The sequence below is a fragment of the Camelus ferus genome, chromosome 21 (assembly GCF_009834535.1).
Source record: "Camelus ferus isolate YT-003-E chromosome 21, BCGSAC_Cfer_1.0, whole genome shotgun sequence".
NCBI lineage: Eukaryota > Metazoa > Chordata > Mammalia > Artiodactyla > Camelidae > Camelus > Camelus ferus.
In genome coordinates, this window is record NC_045716.1 from 22,254,061 (window position 1) to 22,275,696 (window position 21,636).

A 21,636-nucleotide genomic window follows, 5' to 3' on the forward strand; every position below is an offset into this window, starting at 1 on the left:
CCGGGCAGCTGGCTTCTCCAGAAAGTGTTGATCCTTTACTCGGTGGGGCAGCTTCTTGTTCTGGAGGACGTTCTGTGAGGCAGCTGCAGGGACCAGTCCTGGCTGGGGAGTGGGCAGGGGTATCTAGCTTCTGGAAGGGCTGAGTGAATTGTCAAGGCTGCTGACAGGCTTATTAAGCGCTGAGGTCTGTGGGCCAGGTCTCACGTTAGGCGCTAGAACCGTGGGGATAAAAAAGCACTTGTGTGTCCCACTTCCTGAGCTCCTGCCCTCGGTGCTGGTCCTGTGCTAAACCCCTTGTTTACATGTGTCATCTCAGTTAATGTTCACAACAGCTTGATGAAGTCACTGCTCTTATTTCCCCATTTTATAGATAAGTAAGTTGAATCTTGGTCATAGGGCCAGTAAGTGGCAAAGCTAGGTCTTCTGAGTCCGTAGCCCTTTCTCCTGACCACAGCGCTTCCACAGACTCCGACCCCTCCCTCGAGGGTCTCGTGGTAACAGTGTAAGCAGATGATGGGTGTGGTGAAGTATGATAAGTGCAAAGAGAGAGGTTTGAACTAGGAATAGAAGTAGCACAGGGGATTTCATTATGCCAGGGAGGGCCAGGGAAGGCTCGCAGAAGGGGTGTGCCCTGAATAAACCACAGAGGGAAAACTAGCTTCTGTCTGGCACTTGGCTCATTGGGCTGGGGTGGGGAGTGGGAGCTTTCAGATGAGCAGAGTAATTCCAGATGCTCTCAGCCCCCGTCCTGCCCTACTTGCAGGGTGGGACTGGGTGAGGGGAAGCTGACGGACTTCAGGGAGCCCTGGCTAAGATGGGCAGGTGGGGCAGGTGTGGGTGCTACCCCAGGGGCTCCTCCCCTTGCCCCATATGTTCAGCCAGTGCCCTGGCCTGACCAGACAGCCCTGGGAGCCAGGGGTCTGTGGGCGCCTGAACTGTGTGTGGACTCTGCCTGCCCCAGGTGAGGCCTCGGCTGTTTCCACACCCACACCCACTCAGGCCTGAGGATGGGGCCATCATCAGAGCAGCCCTGAGAATTCTGGGCTGGAAGGACCTTGTGTCTCACAGAGGAGGGGTCTGAGGTTCAGAGGGGAAGTAACTTCCCCAGGTCCCACAGCTGGTGAAGCAGCAGATCAGCCCCAAGTTTTGCAGTCTCAGCTCTACCTGGGTCTCCTCTCACTTACTGGCTCCCTTGGGCTCCCACCCTTTCCAGGCTGTGGGTGCCCCCTCAGCACCCACTGTCTTGTACCCATGCACCCACACGTGTACACTGCTGTGTTTGCCTCACGCTTGGCCATCCCCTTGGGATCCTTTTAGGCCAGGGCTTTGTTCTGGAGAGAATTTAAATGGAATTGTCAGATGAGGAAGGAGCAGAACCTCCTAATTACATTACCCCCTGAGAGGCCCCTCACACACACTCAGCTCACTCTCCCCACCCCCTTGCTCCTGTCCTGGGGATGCTCTGACTGGGGAGTGGGGATGGAGGGTGAGGGCAGAATCTGGTAGATCTGAAAGACTTTCTGCAGGAAGTTTGGAGTGAGGGGGGCTCCCTGTTGGAATCACAGAGGTGTGAGCTGGAATCCTGACTCCACCACTTACAACCTGTGTGACTTTAGGCAAGTGACTGAATTTCTTTGAGTGTCAATTTCCTCATGAATAAAATGGGGGTAATAATAGCACCTCCCTCAATGGTTCCCAAACTTCGCTACACTTTGCCATCACCTGGGAATCTTTAAAATATGCTAATGTCTGGCTTCCAGTTTTTGTTGTTGTTGTTGTTGTTGGCGGTACTGGAGATTGAACCGAGGACCTCATGCATGCTAAGCACACACTCTACCACTGAGCTCTACCTTCCCCGCTGGTTTCCAGCTTTTGACCTTCTGATTTCATTGGTCTAGGGTGCAACCTGGTATCAGGAGTTTAAAAAACTCCCCAGGTGGTACTGAGCTGCCAAGTTGGGACCCACAGTCACAGGGTCTGTGGAGGACTAGAGATAGCACAGACCCCTGGGGATACCTCAATAAATGGAGGTGCTTACTTTTTAATTCATTTTCCTGCCTCTTGCTCCATGTATTATGGGATCTGAAGGGGGAAAGAGGGTTTTCATTTCTACTCCACAGTGGGTTTCCCCTGAGTGCTAACTTGGAAGTGGCTTTCAGGGGCCCATCTTTACTGGAAAAGCCCCTCGCTTGCCCCTCTCGCTGTCTCCGCGGCCCTGGGGCCGGCCTCAGTCTTCCCGACAGCCTCTGCGCAGTTCGGGGTTACACCGGGATGCCGGAGCGGGGAGCTGGACGGAGCTGGGCTTGATGGGACAGGACCAGGCCTCTTCCTGGTGGCTTTGGGGGTGGAAGGGCCAGTCCCCACGCGCGCCTCTGGGAGACGGAGGCCCAAGATGCTAGCGTGTGGTGGTCAGACCTGGGGCGGGGTGGGCTCAGGGGAGGTGTCGGTGGGGACGGAGTAGGGGAGGGGAGGGGCCTCTTCCTTGATCCCGCGAAACTCTGCTCCTTGGCACCGTGGGAGGCTCGGCAAACCTGCAGCGGGGGCTGTGAAGGAAGACACATTTCCCCAGATTCCTCAGCTGCGCTGACAGGAAGTTGTGCATCACCGGGCTGACAGGAAGGAAATGGCTCTGCTATTTGGAGAGAAATAGAGAATTCTGACTGGGGCTGAGGAAAAAGGTGTTTGCTTGTAGAAGCTGTTTTGTTCCAATACAGGGACCCTTTTTCCCCTCGGGCGATTTCTCCCAGCTTATTTTCCTCTGAATGACAAAGATTGAATTTAGCTAATGAGGAGCTGAGAGAGGGAGGAGAGGGACGCGTGAAGGGGTCCTGTGAGATTTCGGGAGGTGGAGAGCCCTTGCAGGCTGTGCGTCCTTCTGCTTTTAATCAGAGTCTTCCTTGCCCAGCTCCCTGCTTCAGGGAACTGGAAGGTGACAGAGCACTTTGTGGTCTCACACGCCACTCTCGCCTCCATCCACAAACCATACCTTCGCAAGTGCCTTTGATTTCAATTTCTTTTTACCGCCCCCCAAAGACACAGTGAATCTTTTAATAGCACAAGGCCTTTTGGATCGCTAACCAATCGGTCGCCAAATCCTAACCAAAGTGCACTCAGAATAGACGCTTTTAATAAAATATATTCCCTGTAAGCCAGGGTAAACCTGTGAAATTTGTCCATTTCTTTGAGAGTATCTCTACAAATTTTACAATATTGAAATCACCACCCAGTGACCTTTTAGGAAGTACTAGATAAATTACAAGAGACAAATAGACAGACCAAAAGGAGAAGTACAATTTCCAGCGCCTTTCCTGCCAGGTTCTCAGGTTGAGTCTTAGAAATCCCTGGCTCCCCGTGGCCCCCTCCCAGTCGTTGATGGCCCCTGCCTGGCAGTCTCTCTCTCCATCCGCCCCGGGAGCCTCTGAGACGTTTGCAGCTCTGAGAGGCAGCTCCGGCACCTTGTTCCGTCTGTTTGTCTCTGCGCTCCATCATTTAAAATGCTTCCACTGGTGGCCAGAGCCCCTGGAAGGGCTCTTGGGATGGCCAGGGACTGCTTTGGAAAGGCTCAGATGCCCTGCCGCCCAGGTCTGCCCCAGCTGCGTGGCAGGGAGACTTCAGCCTCACCAGGTGAGAGCCAGGCTGGGGTCCGGGCCCGGCCACCCTCCCTGTCAAGCATTCTCTGCATCCAGGCTGGCTCTTGGTCACCTGTGCGTGGCTTGTCCACTTTGTGGATCTCCTCGCCCCCAGGTCAAGTACCCGCTGTCGTCTCTCCATGCCGGGCACCTTCCTTCCCTACCAGTTGGTGGTGCTCAGGGGGTGTAAACCAGGTGTAATATGCTGTTCATACTCTGTGTAGGGAAAACAGAATTTGGAAGGCAAATGGTCTATAAGATCATATCACTTAGAGCCCCTAAGGGGTCTTCTGGGGACTCCCTGCTCCTTTGGGCTCTGGAATCCGCTCCCTCTCTAGAGCAGATACCTGGAGACTTGGAACCGGGCTGGGGTGGAGCCGCACAGCTGCACCCTGCTGCCTGGGGGCTGCTAATTGCAGAGTCCTTGGTGGCAGTGGCCACACGTTGATGTGTTCATTTCATGGATAAGTGGGCTCAGTAGCCAGCCTGCCTGCTTTGCCATCACCGTTTGGTGACCTGCATTCACATCAGCTGGAGGCGTCACTCAGGGCCCCGGAATCTCTGTTGCTGTTTTCCAGGCAGAGATGCCACCTCACTTGACTCTTGGTTGTGGTGAGACCCTGCCAGCCTCCCACGCAGAGAGGAAGGGAGATGGGAGAGAAGATAGGGGTTAACAAGTATTCTGAGTGCTGCTGGCCCTTCGGTAGGTTGAGTCGCTTCATGAGGAACATAAACAAGGCACTATCAATGCTGCCCAGGGGTTCACTCACTCTTTAATTTGATAATTAATTCCATAAGCATTAATGGAGTTTTTCTCACATACCGGGCACCATACTAGGTGCTGGGGGTCAGGGAGAAATTGAAAGATTAAAAAGCCGCTCAAAGAGCTCACAGGCTGGTAGACAGATACTTAACGCACTTAGATGGTCTCGCACAGAGACCTGATGTCCGGTGAAGGTAGCACGGAAGAGGGGGCGGCTCAGGAGGGTGGGGCAGTGGGAGTAGTGGGAGCACAGTTGGGTCTTGAAGATTGACCAGGAATGTGACAGGCCAAGAGAGGAAGGTCGCTCCTGGCCTAGGAAACATGTGCAGAGGCCCAGAGACCTGAGAGTGCAGAGCATTTTGGAGACGTGTGAATAAAGACTCAATATGGCTGGAATCTGTGGTGTGGGCAGGCTAGAGAGCTGGGCTGGTGTCAGATCATGCAGGTGCCTTGCTTAGGGGATTCACCCCATCCTAGAGGCCATGGGGAGCTCAGAAGGGATTTAGGCAGAGGGGCGGCACAATTCGTATGTGTGTTTTTTACATTTAGGTCTTTTCTTTTTTTTAATTTAAATTAAAAATTTTTTTTACTATTGAAGTATAGTTGATGTACATATTATATAAGTTATAGGTGTGTACAGTATAGTGATTCAGTTTTAAAAGGTTATACTTTATTTATAGTTATAAAATATTCCCCATTTTGTACAACATATCCTTATAGCTTATTTGATACATAATAGTTTGTATCTCTTAATCCTCCACCCTTATCTTGCCCCTCCCCCTGACTGGGAGCCATTAGTTTGTTCTTTTTGAGTCTGCTTCTTTTTTGTTATATTCACTAGTTTGTTGTATTTTTTAGGTTCCACATATAAGTGACATCTTACAGCATTTGCCTTTCTCTGGCTTATTTCATTTAACATAATACACTCCAAGTCCACTCATGTTGCTGCAAATGGCAAAATTTCATTCTTTTTTATGGCTGAGTAGTATTCCATTGTATATATACCACATCTTTATCCATTCATCGGTTGATGGACACTTAGGTTGCTTCCATACCTTGGCAACTGGAAATAATGCTGCTATGAACATTGGGGTGCATGCATCTTTTCAAGTTAATGTATTTGGTTTTTTCAGATATACACCCAGGAGTGGAATTGCTAGATCATATAATAGTTTCATTTTTAATTTTTTGAAAAACCTTCATACTGTTTTCCACAATGGCTTCACCAATTTACATTCCCACCAACAGCGTACAAGGGTTCCCTTTCTCCACATCCTCTCCAACATTTGTTATTTGTGTTCTTTTTGATGACAGCCATTCTGACAGGTGATACCTCATTGTGGTTTTGATTTGCATTTCCCCGATGATTAGTGATGTTGCCTGTTGGCTGTCTGCATTTCCTCTTTGGAAAAATGTTCAGTTCTTCTGCCTGTTTTTAAATTGGGTTGTTTGTTTTTTTGATGTTGAGGTGTATGAGCTGTGTTAGCTATTAACCCCATATCTGTCATATCATTTGCAAATCTTTTCTCCCATTCAGCACAATTTGTGTTTTATGTTAACTGCTGTGGAACCTCCCTGGTGTAGCAGAAGGAGCACTGGAGCAGGGGTCTGGGGAGCCAGGTTCTGGATCTGGACCTAGCAGCTGATTGACCTCAGTCAGGTCAGGCCTCAGTGCCCTGGCTTGTAAGAGGAGAAGACTCTAAGGCCTGTCCCAGCTCTGACTTCCGCACCCTCATGACCTCTCTTTTTGGCCCCCACGCCCTTTGTTCTGTACTTGTCTGTCCACCTCTGGCCATCTGACCCATGTCTCCTGGCTGTCCCACTGTGCTTGGCAGCTGGTGGCAGCTGGAGGGAGAGGGGTGAGTTCTCCAGGAAAAATGTGCTCTCCTGACCCCCCAGAGCTCACAGGCTGCCTGGCCTTTTCCAGCCCTGCAGGAACAGTTTCCCCCAGCCCACCTGGCTCCCCACTGCCCACAGCCCTAGGCCCAGCTGGGTTTCTTCAATGAAGCAATTCATTCCCCTGGGCCGAAACCACCCCCCTCCAATCCACCTGGTCCCAAGTGACAAGAGGCAGCTGATTTGGAGTCACCGCCCGGAAGCCAGGGACATCTGTGTGGAGAGACGTCAGTGACTGTGGCCCGTGCAGTCTTTTTCCTTTGCTCTGACCCGGGTTTTCACAGCTTAGCGTGTCATCAACCACAGTGCTTGTCCGGGAGCCCCACCATCGGCTCTTCCTGTCCAGGGGACCCCCGAGCCACTTCCACGAAAGAATTGAAAACGGCTGTGGATGCAAAGACATGTTTTCCTCCCAAGCATCAGTTGTTCTGCTGCTTTTGCAGGGTTATCGCTCCTGGTCCTAGAGCTTCTCCAGGGTGAGGAGGGCTTGGCAGGGGTTTCAGTTTTCCTAGGTCTTTGATCACAGCTGTTATATTTAAAGGCTTAAACAATGGGTTCTAAACAAATAAGTATCTGTTTAGTCAGTGGAATGAGGAAATTAAAGGTGACTCAGACTCACCCCCTCCCCCCAATTTTAAGTGCTATTGACTACCTGAATGATCAGACCTGTAATGATGTCATTTTGCTTGATTCTGCTCTCCTTGGGAATTTGGCATGGTGTGTCTTTCATTCATTCATTCACTCACTCATTCATTCATTCATCAAGTGTTTATTCAGTACCTACTACTATGTACCAGGTAATGAGGACAGAGAGACAAATAGGACCCAGACCCTGCCACAAGGCTGCCCAGAGTCTGGGGTGACCCCCCCCAGGGGGAGCCCAGGGGCTCCAGCACAGTGAGTTTCATTCAGACCTCGAAACTTGAGCTGACAACCTGAAACCCTGTTCCCGGAAAACAGGGAAATAGAAATAGCGCATGAGGGAAGAAGTGTGGGTGAGGAGAGTGAGATGAGGGCGGAGGAAAAAGAGAGATGGGAGAAAGGAAGCAGCGAACTTTCCCATGAGAGAAACGCTGCAGAAACCCCCCCGCAACTCACAACCTCGGGCAGTAAGAACCCAGCTGAGGGGAAGGCTCTGGCCGGCTGGGGCATAGGCAGGGTACTTCCTGCTTGGTGCCTCAGTTCCCCAATCTGTAAAATGTGGCTTTGGACTGGGGCGTCTCAGAGATCACTAGACTAGCATTCAGTGACCAGGGCAGAGCACAGTAGATATGGGGTAGGAGCCCAAATAAAGGCCCTGGAAGTGGAAGACAGTGTTCCTCTGGTTCTCCCATCTCAACACTGAGACACCCTTAGGTGTCTGTGTTCTGTGGGAATCCTGCCATCCCCTCCCCAGCCTCTTCTGTCTCTCCCCGTTGAATAGTGGAAGGAGGAAGGTTCTGGGTGTCCATGTATGTATATTTTTCTGCTGTGGACATTTTCTTCTTGGAGTTTCTTTCTTTTATTTTTCTTTGTCAGTAAGGCCACTTGAATTGCGCCAGGTCCAGGGCGACTCTGCCTGGCAAGCACGCATCCATCTGATGCACTGGGCTAACTCCTTGGCAGGCCTGCCTCCAGATGCCCTCAGCTGCTGTCCCATATGCCTGTCCATGGGGCCCTGTCAGACCACTGAAGCCCAAGGGTCACATTCCAGAGGCCACCCGTGCTGGTCATATTCATTGATCCCTAAAGAAAACAATGTTTTGGCAACACAGTGTTAGAAGAGTTGGGGTTCCTAGCTGTCTGATCTTGGGTAATTGCTTAAATACTCTGAGCCTCAGTTTTTCCCGTCTCTGAGCTGGGAGTGGCTCTCCCTGTCTCCCAGGGATCAAATAGGAAAACTGCAAGAAAGAGCATTGTGAATGAGGAAGCCCTAAACTGACATCCACCACACAATGATTCAGTGGCAAATGTATTCTGATAGTCAGCCTTCTCCATGGTTACAGCTTCTTCTGTGCTGAGTAATTCAAGCCACAAAGGGTTAAGGCAGCAAGGCACGTGACTGAAATTGTCCATAATTGATGGAATAAACCTTAAAGGAGTGATGTATAATTGCAGTTAATCCAGGCACTGTGATGCTGCGCTGCTAAAATTGTCTATAATAATTGCTTTGATCTAACAAAATGACTCCTGGGAGCAGGGACCCTGGCAAGGGGTCGGCCAATGGCAGCTCTGAGCCCTATCCCTCCCACTGGACAAAGTGGGAGTGGGAGCTGGGAGACGTGGGGGCAGGAGGGCAGGGAGGGGCCCTCAATTCTCTCAGACCCCATGGCAGCAAGTGCTACATATGCCAAGTGATCATATGATTCACTGTCTAAACGGGGACACTTTTGAGAGTATTATATTAATAATTGCTATTCACATTAATAACTATGCCAGACAATAGGCATAAACTGGTCTCCCCAGAGCCAACCCGGATATATATATGGTCACCCTGTGCACAGACCGTTTTAAGCTTCTGGGAACCCTTAGGTGGTAGAACATTTCCACAGTCATTATTTGGTCTTCACAGTAACTCTGAAAGGAAGAAAGGATTTTTACTCTCATTTAATGGACATTAAAGATGGTGCTGGAGCCAAACCAGTCCAGCTGGGGTCTCTGGCCTGGTTCCCCTGGTGACCGATGCTCTGCAGGTAGGGGACAGCTGGCTGGGATCGGGGAGCGCTGGGGAAACTGCCTGGAGCTTGGAGGGAGAGACCCAGCAGTTCAGGCTTGAGAAGAGTGGCAGCGAGGTGACCACACCCTCAGGGAGGACAGGGCGCAGGTCCCAACAGGGCTTTGCCGGGGCTTCTCCAATCCTGAGCTCGGACTCAGAGGACTCCTCCTTTTGCTAATTATGTGATCTCATTTAATTTTGTGATCTGTGCCTCAGTTTCCTCATTTGTCAAGGAGGGGACAATAATTCCTTGTAAGGATTAAGCGAGATCCTGTATGAAAGTGGGTGGACTCAGAGACCCACACGTCCCAGGTACTCCAAAGCCTTGTGGAGTTTGAATCCCAGAAGCAGTATCCTTTAGGAAAGGAACCACGGGGCACCTTCCTCCTTGAAACAGCTCTGACTTGAACCAGTTAGAAGGATGAGCCCCAGCCTTGAGATCAGGGCTGCCTCAAGTTCCTACAGGAGGGAAGTGGGTAAGAGAACTACGTGGTGGATTTGAGAGATTCCCGACTCCCCTGACTTTGGATAATCTACTGTGTGCCCCGTGCAAGGTGGGGGCAGCACCTCAGGGACCTTCAGGCCTCGCGACTCCCTTGGGGCTCTGCACACACAGGCACCCCCGTTGGCCGGCAGCCCTGGTCCCCTTCTAGGCTCACGGACGAGCTTGCTGGGACACGAGCCGGAGACACCCATTGCTGGAATTGATGGCACCTCAGAGCCAAAGGTAGATAGGCCGGCAACAGTTTGGTGCCAGAGAGCGAGAGAGAGGGATAAAAGTGCCACGTTCGGCCTATTAATAGCCCGTGTTTGGTCTCCACCACTTCTATCAACACCGTCCATCACATCCAAACAATCGGGGAGCCCGTGCCAAACGGCTAGGAGTTAACAGCTCATGGCTGTGCTGAATTTCTGAAAAACAGTATTTCCACTTCTTCTGCCACTCTGAAATGCCAATTGTTTCATGCCAACTGGTTATTTTTCCAGACAATTTCCCTTTATTTATGTTTAAGCTTTTAGATTTTTTTTTTAAGCAAAAAGAAGATGACGAACCTAGAATAGGTGATTATTATTTCTTCTGACTTGCCCTTGAACGAGCCGTGGAAGAAATGTTCATTCCCCTGATCTGAAGGGAGCGCTTGCAGGGGGTGGGCGAGGGATCGGGCAGAGGGCCCCTTGCAGGAGTGTGCAGGCTGACGGGCAGGCTGACAGGCAGGCAGAACGCAGGTGTGGGGAAAGCACGGGCCCGGGCCTCGGAAGACTTAGGGCAAGATTAGCCCTTGCTGTTACTGGTGTGTGACCTTGGGTAGGACAGAGCCCCTCTCTGGGCCCCCATTTCCTTTCCTGTAAAGTGGGGGAGCTGGGCTAGATGGCCTGGGAGGCCCCTTCCAGCTCAGTCTTTGCCTTCCGTGGAGGATTTGCTGTCTCACGTTTATTGGCGAGGATGCGGGTGTGGAAGTGGAAGGAGGGTGATGCTGGCCTCCGGCTGCTGCTCCGGGAAGCCTGGAAACGTGGCAGGGGAAACATGGGATGGGGCTGCTCCTTATCCGGGAAGCTCCAGAACAGCCTTCAGAGATGTCTGTGGAGCCTGCCAGGCGGTTGTTTTTCTCACCATATGTGATTTCTGGGCATCTTAAAATTTTCATTGGGCCCAAACATTGCCAGGCTCAGGGGTTGATTCTGCCCCGTGTGGGGATGGAAATGGGTTTGCCTCTGGGCACCAGTCTGGGAGTGAGCAGAGAACTGAGCTACGGAATTCTCTGATGAGGTTACAAGGTAGAGTTAGGGTATATGATGGTGCTGCAGGCACCGCAGCAGCCTTGGGTGCAGAAAGAGGCAGAGGCTGGAGGGTGAAAAGAAGGAAGAGAACTGGAGGGGTGATAAGGCTGAAAGGTGGACTGGTGGGGGGTAGTCTGTAGGCCTGGCTTTGTGTCTTTAAAACCAGCACATGCTTCTCTTTGGCTCTCAGGTGATGAGAATTCTTATTTCAAATTCTATCCATCTAAAGATGAATTTACCCAGTTCATTGCAGTTGGTTGACCACAGCTCCTGCAGAGAATCTGGGAGTCTGGTGTGTGTCCTGGGGCAGGATGAGGAGAGAAGCCCAAAGCCCAGCCTGGGCTGGTTCTGTTCTAGCCAGAAGCCCAGTGTGCACACACAGTCTTCTGCAGAGCAAAGTGATTTCCTACTGTTTTACTGGTTTGGGGGCCAGATAGGTTTTAATAAGAGAATAAAACTACTTCAAAGCAAGCCATCCAGAAAGCAGTTATTTGTCTCAGACATTCTAGAACATTAAAAGGAGGAGGGGGAGGTGCTTCTGCAAGCTGGAGGAAATGTGGGGACCATGGTCTTAGGGTAGCAGTGGGTATTTGCAAGGAGAACCCCTCACGGTGAGCAGCCTTCCTGCAGGGCTCTGCCACACCTGGGGGGCAGAGTTAAGTGTTCTCTATAAGGCTACCAGGACGGATGTTGGGGCTGGGACAAGAGACCTTCACTATGTGCTTCTTCTGAGGCAAAGGTGGGGATCGGGACCTTCAGGATGAGAGGCATAGTGACAGGTGTGCATTCATCAGAGCTGGAGAAGGAGGTTCCAGCTTCTTGACATGACAAGAGTAATGTAATTGCTGGCTGGCCAAGAGCACTCACATTCCACGAGCAGAGGAGGATGAAGGGTAATCAGGAGCAGGCTGTTTATTGGAGAAGGAAATAAAGTGTCTAGGTGAGATGTTTGGAGGTGACTTCCAGGGTAGGGATCTAGGCTTTTGGAAAATAGATACATTTAAGGTTCTTATATCTTCATAAACAGGGGAGACAGGGCGGGCAGGGATGCCCACCCCTTGAGCCTAGGCCTCGGGCCCCCAAAACCCAGGTCCTAAGCTTTGCTTCAACATAGGCTGGTGTGTGATAGGGCTGAGCCTACCTCGCTGGGCCTCAGTGTCCTCATAGAGAACAAAGGGTGGGAACTAGCTGACCTCCAAGGGCACCTCCAAGCCTGGTGTTCTGTATTTTTATGGGTTTTTGTCTGGGGGAGGGGTTCACTTATTGAGGACTTTGGCATAGGCGCCTCTGATGCCAAAGTCAGAGTGAGGTTTCACAGAGGCATTTGTTTGTTTACCTTTACTGGGGGCTAAGCCCCTAAGAAAGCTAAAGCCAGATCTGTGAAAAAGTCAGAGCTTTCCAATGTAGAGATAGGCTGCCTTTATAGGAAGTGAGTTCCCTGTCCCTGGAGGTAATCAAGCAGAGACTGGATGACCACATGCCAAGAATCTTAAAGGGGAGAGTCATGAGCCATTTAACTAGATGGCTTTTAAGTTTCGTTTTAACTCCAAGATTCTGGGGCTCTCCTGCTTATGTATATGACTGCCTATTCAGTGGTGTCTCCTCAAGCCTATGATGGTGGCCCCAGCCTTCTGGGCTTCTTTCTTGGGCCTCTAGAGCAGCAGTTTTCATCCCTGGCCTACACATTATTTCTACCTCCCACACTTAGCACAGGGCCTGGCACATGACAAACATGTAATAAAAATTTTGATTGAATTGAATGGCATCTTTGCCAATATTGTAAGTGGGGCAGGATAGTACATTATAAGCAAGCATGCAGTAGAGAATCCATGATACGCCAGTTCCCTTCTGCTCAGACTTTGTAAAGAAAACCATCTCCTTAATTGGAATTGTGTTTGTGGCCTTAGGGATGACCCATCTGACTTGATATTTTGGTAGCACGGTCTCTCAAATGACCTTTTTTTACTTCCTTGGGGCATCGCACAGCGGGAGAGCCAAGGCCTGGGGAGGATGATTTCCTCTTAATTGGTGTCTTGGTCTTCATGCTGGCTTCACTAACCATTACCAGGCCACCCTCTGCTCAGACCTGAATGCCCTTGTATTAATTGCATGATGTCCCTCAGCCATCAGGTTCTATCTCCTTCTGGGAGTGACAAAGTGGAAGGCCACAGAGAAATGCCCCAGGCCGACTTGACTGGAGTTTTATTTTGAGACCATTGGCTTCCTTCACTCCACGAGCGTTTCCTGCCTGCCTCCCCATGCCAGGCCGGTTCCGGGCTGCACTGGCAATGATGAGGCAGACCCGCGGCCCTGACCTCGGGCGGCTCAAGTCTGTCATGCTAGTAGGTGACCGAGGTTTAATGGTGACATGACTGGGGACTCCTCAGAGGGCAGGGGAGATGGGGACTGGTCCCACCTGGGAAGGCTGGGCGGGGAAGGGTGGCGTTCCGAGGACTGATGGCCTTGTGTCATCAGACTCTCTGGACGGAGAGAGCACAGATCTTTGGGTCCGAATCTGACTTCTATTTCTTCCTCACTTGGTAACGATGGGCAAGTGACTGAACCCCCTGGGCCCCCCATGGGGTTGTTCTGAGGGTCTAAAGCAGTTACAGCAGCGCCTGGCCGTTATAAGCGCCCAGTAAATGCCAGCTATTATTTTGATCATGTTCCGTTAGTTGTCATGTATTTGGAAGTTGAGGATGGAAGCGTCCACCTCCTTGTCACATCTCAAAATTCTGCTCCCTTCATTCAAATGTGCAACATTTGACTAATATTTATTGACCTACTCTGTGCTGGACAATGTCTGAGGCTCAAGGATGCAGAAGTGGATAAACAAAGCTGAAAAATCTGGCCTTCTGGGGCTTCCATCTCGGCGGGTGGGAGACAGCCCCTGGGCCCCGGGAAAGACACACTGTCACCCACACAGCGTGCTCATGAGGAGGGAAGGTGCCTGCAGCTTGGTCCCCAGTACCCGGGATGGGAGCTCAACCCTGGTGGGCGCTGAGCAGGGGGAGGGCTCGCACTGTCTTCCAGTATGTACTCCACAGCCGGTGTGGAGCCCCTGCGTCCTCAGCAAACAGCATCTCTGGGGATAAAGTTACTCTCTGAAGCCCTGTGGGGCCTCTGTACTCCTCACCTCATGTTCAGGATGTGGAGTCAGGTTTGGGTCCCACTGAGTCTCTCAGGTCGCCTCCTCTGGTCCTCATCACCTCCTGCTTATTCAAGGAGCCCCTTGCAGGTCTTCTCTCAGCCCGGGCTTCCTGCCCATTCGTCCAGGCCCTGCTCACCTGCCCGTAGTCCACCTGTTGGGATTCAGGCTCAGGGTGGATGGGGTGTGGGAATCCCTGGCATTTTGCAAGTAGCCAGGACAGGGCCTGGGCATAGTTCAATGCTCAGTAAAGATTTATAGCGTGGCTAGGTGAGTGAGTGAAAGTCTGGCCCACTGCAGACTACCCAAGTTGTCTTTCTGAAATGCCTGGGGCAGGATCTTTGTAAATTGTTGTAACCCTTAAGTGCTGATTCTGGAGCTGATTCAGGGGCCCCCGGCTGAGAACCAGCATGAGGTTACCTGCGCTGACATCTGCGCAGCAAGAGAAAGGGAGTTTGGCTATGAGAGAATGTGAACTTTTCTTTGTGTCAAAAAAGAATGCAGTTTTTCATATGTGTTGTTTTACTTCATCCTCCAACACCTGGGAGAGTGAGACCTGTTAGAGCTGGCCTGCAGAGAAGGAAACAGAGGCCCAGAGATGTTAAGTGATGGGTCCAATGTCACAAAGCTAGTGAGTAGCAAAGATATGACTTGAATTTTGGCTTTTTGGTTTCAAATCCCATGGTATTCAGAAAGAGACAATGGTCATTTTCCTTGTTAACCATCTTGTTCTATTTGAGGAGAGGATGGTGTGAGTGTGTTTTGTCGCTGACTGTTGCACACTCACAGTTCCATCATGTATAGAAATGCTTGGGAGAAGAAAGAAAGAAAAAAAAAAAGAAATGTTGAGAGTGTCCCTGTAGCTCGTGCATGTGTCATGGCCATTGTGTGCCCGGTGCCATCAGCCATTAGGTTTCAGGGACTTCTGGGACTATATGGTCCAAGAGTCTCATTTTATGGAGGGTATTGAGGCCTAGAAGCCTGTCCGAAGCCAAGCATTTACCACCGTGGAGGCTGAGACCTCCTGGGCCCTCTGATGTCACAGCTGGGGACCAGCTTGGATATGAAGCACCCTGGATTCTTGGAACTTCTCCCTTGTCAGGCCTGTTGGAGATCCAGTTGCCCTCTGAGACACCCAGAGTCCACCCTCCCCAACAGCTTTGCCTGTTTCCCCTGTTCTCAAGTTCGACATTGAAGGATGCAGAGGGTCTGAGTGATTCCACTCTGGACCATGAATGACCAAAAGAGGATGCTGGTGGCTGGCTTCTGGTAGGAGCCTAGCAAGGCAGTCCCTCTGAGAATGCCAGGAAGAGCCATGGCTGTACTCACATCATCAACCTGGGATGATGAGCATGTGGGTGAAAGGTGCGGAGAGTGGATGAGAACGAGGGATCATGAGAAAGAGGCAGGATGAGAACAGAGGAGGGAAGAGGCAGGGGCTTGGCGCTGGCGTGAAAGCACCAGGTTGAGGAAAGAAGCTGTGTCTGCGCAGAGAGCAGCAACCATGAGTGCAGTCTTCCTGGCCAGTGGGTGAGGGGCTGGTTTTAATTTGCATAGTGTTAATTAGCAAGAGTGTCTAATTAGGACAACCATTACAGAGTCACAGTGTTAAGCCGATGCTGAATGTCAATCAATTTTGGAGCCTCTCTGTGAAATCGAAGGAAAAGTTGACCTTATTAAACAGAAAAGATTTCTAAATCAATTGTTTCCCAAGTCGAATGCACAAAATGTAGATCTTAATTCAGTAAATACAGACTTTTAGATGGTATCACTTCTTCCCCGTTGGGGGTTCCAGCCAGTGTCAGAGATCATGAATGGACCACATATGTGTACACACATGCACACACACACACGCACACACTTTAGGGTGTCACCTTGATTGGGGAGGTGTCTGCACATCTTTACCTAATACTTCACTTCCGTTCAGTGCCCCCTAGGACTCTGCTTGCAAGTATAGTTTTCTGTTATTTTCAATAATGTTCCAAACAATGAAACACATTTTGAACTTCAAAGTCTCTGGGAAGATCTACTGTAATCATTACCGTTCTGGCCTGTCTTTGGAAGCTACCAGGCAGGCCAGGAGGGCAATTTAGACAGCTGGCTCCAGAGCCAGGGACACACTCCATCACATTCCGCACAGCCTCGGGGGAGGAAAGGCTGGAGCAGTTCTGAGAAGCCTCACTGCAGAAATTAGAGGTCAGAAAGGCCTGACCAGCAGGGCAGGTGGGGGTGTCTGTGCATGGGTGGGGCACGGAACCTGGAGGCATACAGATCTGGAGTAAATCCTGACTTCTTTTCTTTTTTTTCCTTTTTTTTAAATTGAGTTATACTCAATTTACAATGTTGTGTCAATTTCTGGTGTATGACACAATTTTTCAGTCATACATGAATACACATATATTCATTTTCATATCCTTTTTCACCATGAGCTACTGCAAGATCTTGAATATACTTCCTGTGCTATACAGTATAAACTTGTTTATCTATTCTATATATACCTGTCAGTGTCTACAAATCTCAAACTCCCCGTCTGTCCCTTCCCACCCACCTCCGCCCTAAATCCTGACTTCTTCATCCCTGACTTTGCCATTTGTTGGCCATGTCTTTGGACAAGTTAGGTACCTTCTTGGAGCTTCAGTTTCCTCCTCTGTAAAAGTGGGTTGATGATGCCCCCCTTGCATGGTAGGCCCCTACAGTAGTGCTTTATACCAGATTATTGTCTTCCATGAGAAGTCATAGACTGGTGAAGGGCTGCCTCATGGCTTGGAGCAGAACAGGGACCACGTGGATGGGGGCATCTTGCAGGAATGTGGTCTATCCCTCCTTCCCTGCTAAGACTCCCCTCTGCTCACCCCTGATGGCTATACCCAGCCTCTAGCAGGATGACAAGAACTCACTATTTTGCATGGGAGCCTAGTTCATTTTGAAGGCAGGGGAAAGCATGGTATACAGAAAAATCTGATAATATAGCTTAAATCTGGCTAGTTGTATGACCTTGGAAAAGTCACTTTGTCTCTCTGATCCTCAGTTTCTTTGTCAGTAAAATGGAGACATTATGACCTCATCTGTAGGGTGTGGATGTGAAATAAGTTGTGTAGAAGGCATAGTCTGGGACCTGGTATGTAGTCGGTACTTAATAAATGTTAGGTAAAAATAAAATTGCCATCATTAAGTGGCTTCTGTTAAGCACCTGTTGTACTCAGAGCGTCAGAGGTAATACAGTGGTGTACCCTGACATTTTATAGAATGACACTGTATTTTCAGTCTTTTTTTACATTAAAAAAGTAAGAAATTTGAAAATTATTGGGAATGTACCATATATAAAGTTTTGGAGTCTGGGTTTTTCACTTGATATTATAGCATGAACCTTTCCTCATGTCTTCGAATATTCTCTGCAGAAATGGTTGTAAGTGGCTACATAGTGTTCCATCACTGGCTATTCTCAAATTTACTTTAATATTTTGGGGGCATTTAGGCATAGGTGGCTTTAAAAGACAATTTTCATCTGTTGGGATATAATTCTTAATTATTCCTATTTATTAAGAATTATTACTCTATTGTTGAAAAGTTCTGAGTTGCAGGGGAGAAGGATTGACCAGTTGACCACAGGACTCCCTCCCAGCCCTATGAGTCCTTTTTAGTCCTTGGATGGGAGTAAGTGAGGGCCAATCAGGTGTGTGTATGTACATACATACATACGTGTCGTGTATGGCAGCTAATTAGCTAGCCCTGAGTCACTGCCATCACCCAAGGAACCATATCAATTTCAAGCTTCATTGGAGTTCAGACAGCAAAGTAAAGATGATAACTCAATATTTTAACAAACAGGAAACATTTCAAGTCCAGCCAGACTTCTTTGACATTTTTTCTAGCTATTCAAAATGGCTGATGGCTTATTTTTCATTGACATGTAATAGAGAATGCAAGGGAATCTGTAGCGTGGCAAGCATTCCTGCTGATCCGATGCACACTTGTCTCCCCATGGGGCTGGAACTGGCCGACAAGGTTTCACTGGCCAAAACCAAGAAGCAGGTGGGAGTCACCTCTTATGTAAAGGCTTTGAGTTTTAGAACAAAAGGAAGAGGCTCAAAGGAGAGGAGACAGCATCTGGCCCCAGTCCTTTCACCAATTCCTCTAAAAATGATGGAAGTAGACTTGGATTCTGATTTCAGTTAATTTCTGCCAAAAGAAACAAATTAGAGGTTGAAATGTGCAGCTGATCCCAAACTCTTCCCTGGGGAGGCATGATGCTCCCCAGATGCCTTCAGGCCCTTTTGAGAAGAAAGTTATGGTCATTTCTGGCTCAAAAACATCGAGAGCTATCCCCAGTGGCTTTCTGTAGGGAGGTAGTCTTCTCCTAAAATGCTAAGCATCCTTGAATTCACCGCCTGCTCTCTTCAGCCCCACTAGATCTTGTGATTTGGGTGGTGTTTCAGGCATCAAGTAGTGCTTTCAAAGATCGGAACCTTCCTGAGGGCTGGAACTGTGTTCTATTTCACTTTGGGCCCACCGCTGGAGCAGCACTGCACCAGTCCCCCACAAAAACACCTCCGCACATGTGAACGGAGTAAATGATTGCAGCCTGCTCTTCCTTAAACTGTAGATGTGCAAGAGGATAAACAAAAAGTGCATTATGTTTAGACCATCAGCTGGGCAGAACAGAACGGAGACCTTTCGCACAGTTGGGTGATCCTACACCGTGCAGAAAGTTGGAGTTTGTGTATACGCCAGGTTGGAAGCTTCTGGTAGGCAGGAGCCCTCTATCAATATCCTACAGGGTCCAGCCCACTGTTGGACCTCTAGCAGGTGCTCAAGAAATGAGAATGGTCATGTGACATTATCATGAAAGAATGAATGAGCTACTTCATTTGTTCTCCCTTGGGTCCCTAGCACTAGCTTGTGCCTGGCACAAAGTGGGCCCTCAAACTATGTCAAGTAAATAAAAGGTAGATTGGTGGACACCGGGGAGAGCTGCTTTCTTTCCATCTCAGCCTGTGGAGGGTGTCGAGAGCATGGATTTGGGCATCTGAAAGTCCAAGCCCTCCATTGACTCTAGTGGTCGCCATATGGACAACACCCCTGGACACTGAAGATCTCAGCCACCTCTCACTCTGTCTCTGAAAGCTTGCCTCCTTAGACAGTGATGTCTCTCCTCTCTAGCTCTGCTGTGGGTTTCACTTGGCAATAACCATATCCTACCTTTGAATCATATCCTTCCATTGTTAAGCTGTGACATTTGGGTCTGTGTAAATGGACACTTCTCACATTTTCACTGTTTCCCACTGGAGAGTGACCCCGAGGGCTTATGGGCAGTGCTGTGGGTGGGGAGTCAGAGGCCTTGGCTTTGAACTCTGGCACAAGCCACTCACCCCTCTGAACCTCTGCCTGTAATGTCTGTAAAGTTGGGATAGAGGCCAAGGGTTGTTGCGAGGATGGGTGAGAAGAAGCTGTGAAGCGACCTTGTAAACTGTAAGGTGTTTTACAGACATCAGGCATTTCCTGATTCTGGAGCACGGGGGCTGTTTCTCATGTGGCGTGCATCTCAGGATACGAGGGGCTGCAGCTACATAGTGCTTGGAAGTACGGCCCGGCTCTTTCTGCTGCCTTTGCTCAGGGCTGTGTGCCTGCCTGCCTTTGGGGCTGGAAGCCATCTCTACTCCCTGGCTTCCAGATGCCCAAGAGGGCACCCGCTCTGTAGAGGAAGTGAGGTAAATGATAGTAGCCAGCCCTCACAGGGCCTGGCGCTGGTCTAGGCACATGACAGAGACAAATTCCTGTATCTTTCACAGTAGCCCTGTGAGGTAGGTACCAGTGTTACCCTCGTCTGCTGCCCGAGGCACCTGAGTGAGCGCAGAGAGATGGAGTAAGCAGCCTAAGGTTACAGGAGTGGAGTGTGTCAGGGTCTGGATCCAGTAGGCTGGCCCCAGAGCTCTTGCTGCTAACCATGTGGGTCTCCTGAGCTGCCCTGGGGCTGGAGGACTGCACTGAAGGCCAAATGGCCCACCCTGCCTCCCCCAGCCTCAGGGCCCTTCTCCTGCCCAGGACCCCCTACTCCGCTCCTGTGCTCAGGGACCCCTTCTCTCTCCAGTAGCTCCTCTGCTGCCCTTGCTTCCCTCCCTGCCTTTGGCTGAAAACAGGAGATGAGCATGCTGCCAGGGCGTTCTCATTCATTCCTGAAAGAACTCTGCATTGTCGGGGATGGACGGGACCTTGAGAACCCTCAGGTTCAGGTTTGCTAAGAGAAAAGAGAGGCCCAGCTGGCACGGTATTGATGCCCAAACCATATAATAGTGGCACAAAAAACAATTATGTTCGTATGACTTACAAGCATGGAGGCAAAAATTCTAAACAACACATCAGCAAACTGAATCTAGCCATGTATAACAAACATCGTCCATCACGCCCAAACAGGGCTCATCCCAGGAATGCAAATATGATTTAACTCTAGGAAACAGAGGCTCTGAGGGCTGCTGCCAGCCCAGGGCCCAGACCAAGGTGCTTTTGTGGCTCAGGCTACCTTTGTGCTGTATCCTGCTCTCAGGAGGCGCTAGTGACAGTTTTTCCTTTGCCTTCACTGTTCCCCCGCCCACCCCCCCCAAAATCTTTGCAAGCCTCAGGGTAAAATGAGATATTGCATCCGGGATTTCCCTAATGGTCTCTTTCCATTTCTCCTGCAGGATTCCATGTTTTCGTTGGCCCTGAAATGCCTTATCAGTCTGTCCACCATCATCCTTTTGGGTTTGATCATCGCCTATCACACCCGCGAAGTCCAGGTAGGTGCCCTCGCCCTCCCCTCTTGCTGCAGCGGCCATTCCTTTGCTCTGGGCTAAGCCCGTCTCCACCCCACACCCATCCCTTCAGTAGCTACTCGGATGATGTCACGAGATGGTATCTGAGATAGTGGCTCTTCTCTTCCAGTTTGGACCCTGTGGGAGAGGGAATTGTGAAGCTGCCTTGTGACTTTAGAACAACTGTGACATTACCTGCATCCGGGGATCCCAGAGGCAAACACGGCTCCAGGATTTGGGGGGCAGTCCTGCTCAGAATCTTCATTTAGCCCCCTTGTACTGTGAGAGTCCCTTAGGACTTAATGTGCCTTTTCTATCTCTTGCTGGATCCTTTCTGAACTTGAGCCACTGAATCCCCCAAGTGAGGCAGACCTGCATCCTGTCCCTCTGTGCACACAAGCATGGGTGTGCGCGCACACACACACACACACCCAGCACCAAATACCACTGGGTGTCTGTATTTCTTACTGGTGTAGACTTTACCCCTGCTGGACTCTGCCAGGCTGGGAGGAGTCATTTTCTAGATAGAATAGAATCCGCTGTGGTCAAGGAGGCCTATTTCTTGCTGCCTAAGAGTGACTTGGCTTCCAGAGAAATATTGGCTGGACCTCTGGGGTGCACTCCAGTTTGGCTGATGTAGGGAGGCTGGTTCAACCTGGCCTGGGAAGGGCAGGCAAGAGTGAGCAGATCTGTAGCATCTTCTCCTGTCAGTGGGTACCACCCCCCCACCCCCACCCCCCCAGTCACTTGGCATCTTCAGGCTGACCTGCTCTGCTGGGGACCTGCATAGTTCTAAAGGATCCAGATGTTTTTCCTCACATGCATGTGCATCGGATATAATCCCAGTCCTTTGGCAGGAGGAGCACAGATAGATGCACATCTGGGCAGCAGGCGAGAGGTGGACAAAGACCAGAACCCGGAACCTTAAGAGCTGGGGC

The 21,636-nt window shown here is 50.2% G+C and overlaps 1 protein-coding gene across 5 annotated transcripts in view; it reads left to right on the forward strand.

The window, feature by feature from the left end:
• The window catches only part of KCNN3 (potassium calcium-activated channel subfamily N member 3), a 150,687-nt gene that overhangs the window by 22,808 nt on the left and 106,243 nt on the right, over positions 1-21,636 (forward strand). For 4 of the 5 annotated variants that reach the window (XM_032464153.1, XM_006177228.2, XM_014552866.2 and 1 more), the window contains exon 2: positions 20,588-20,683. In XM_032464153.1, the coding sequence (XP_032320044.1) occupies positions 20,588-20,683 (96 nt within the window). Of the gene's footprint in view, positions 1-5,756; positions 6,765-20,587; positions 20,684-21,636 lie in introns of those variants that run through there. The other variant, XM_032464154.1, reaches the window with a different exon arrangement.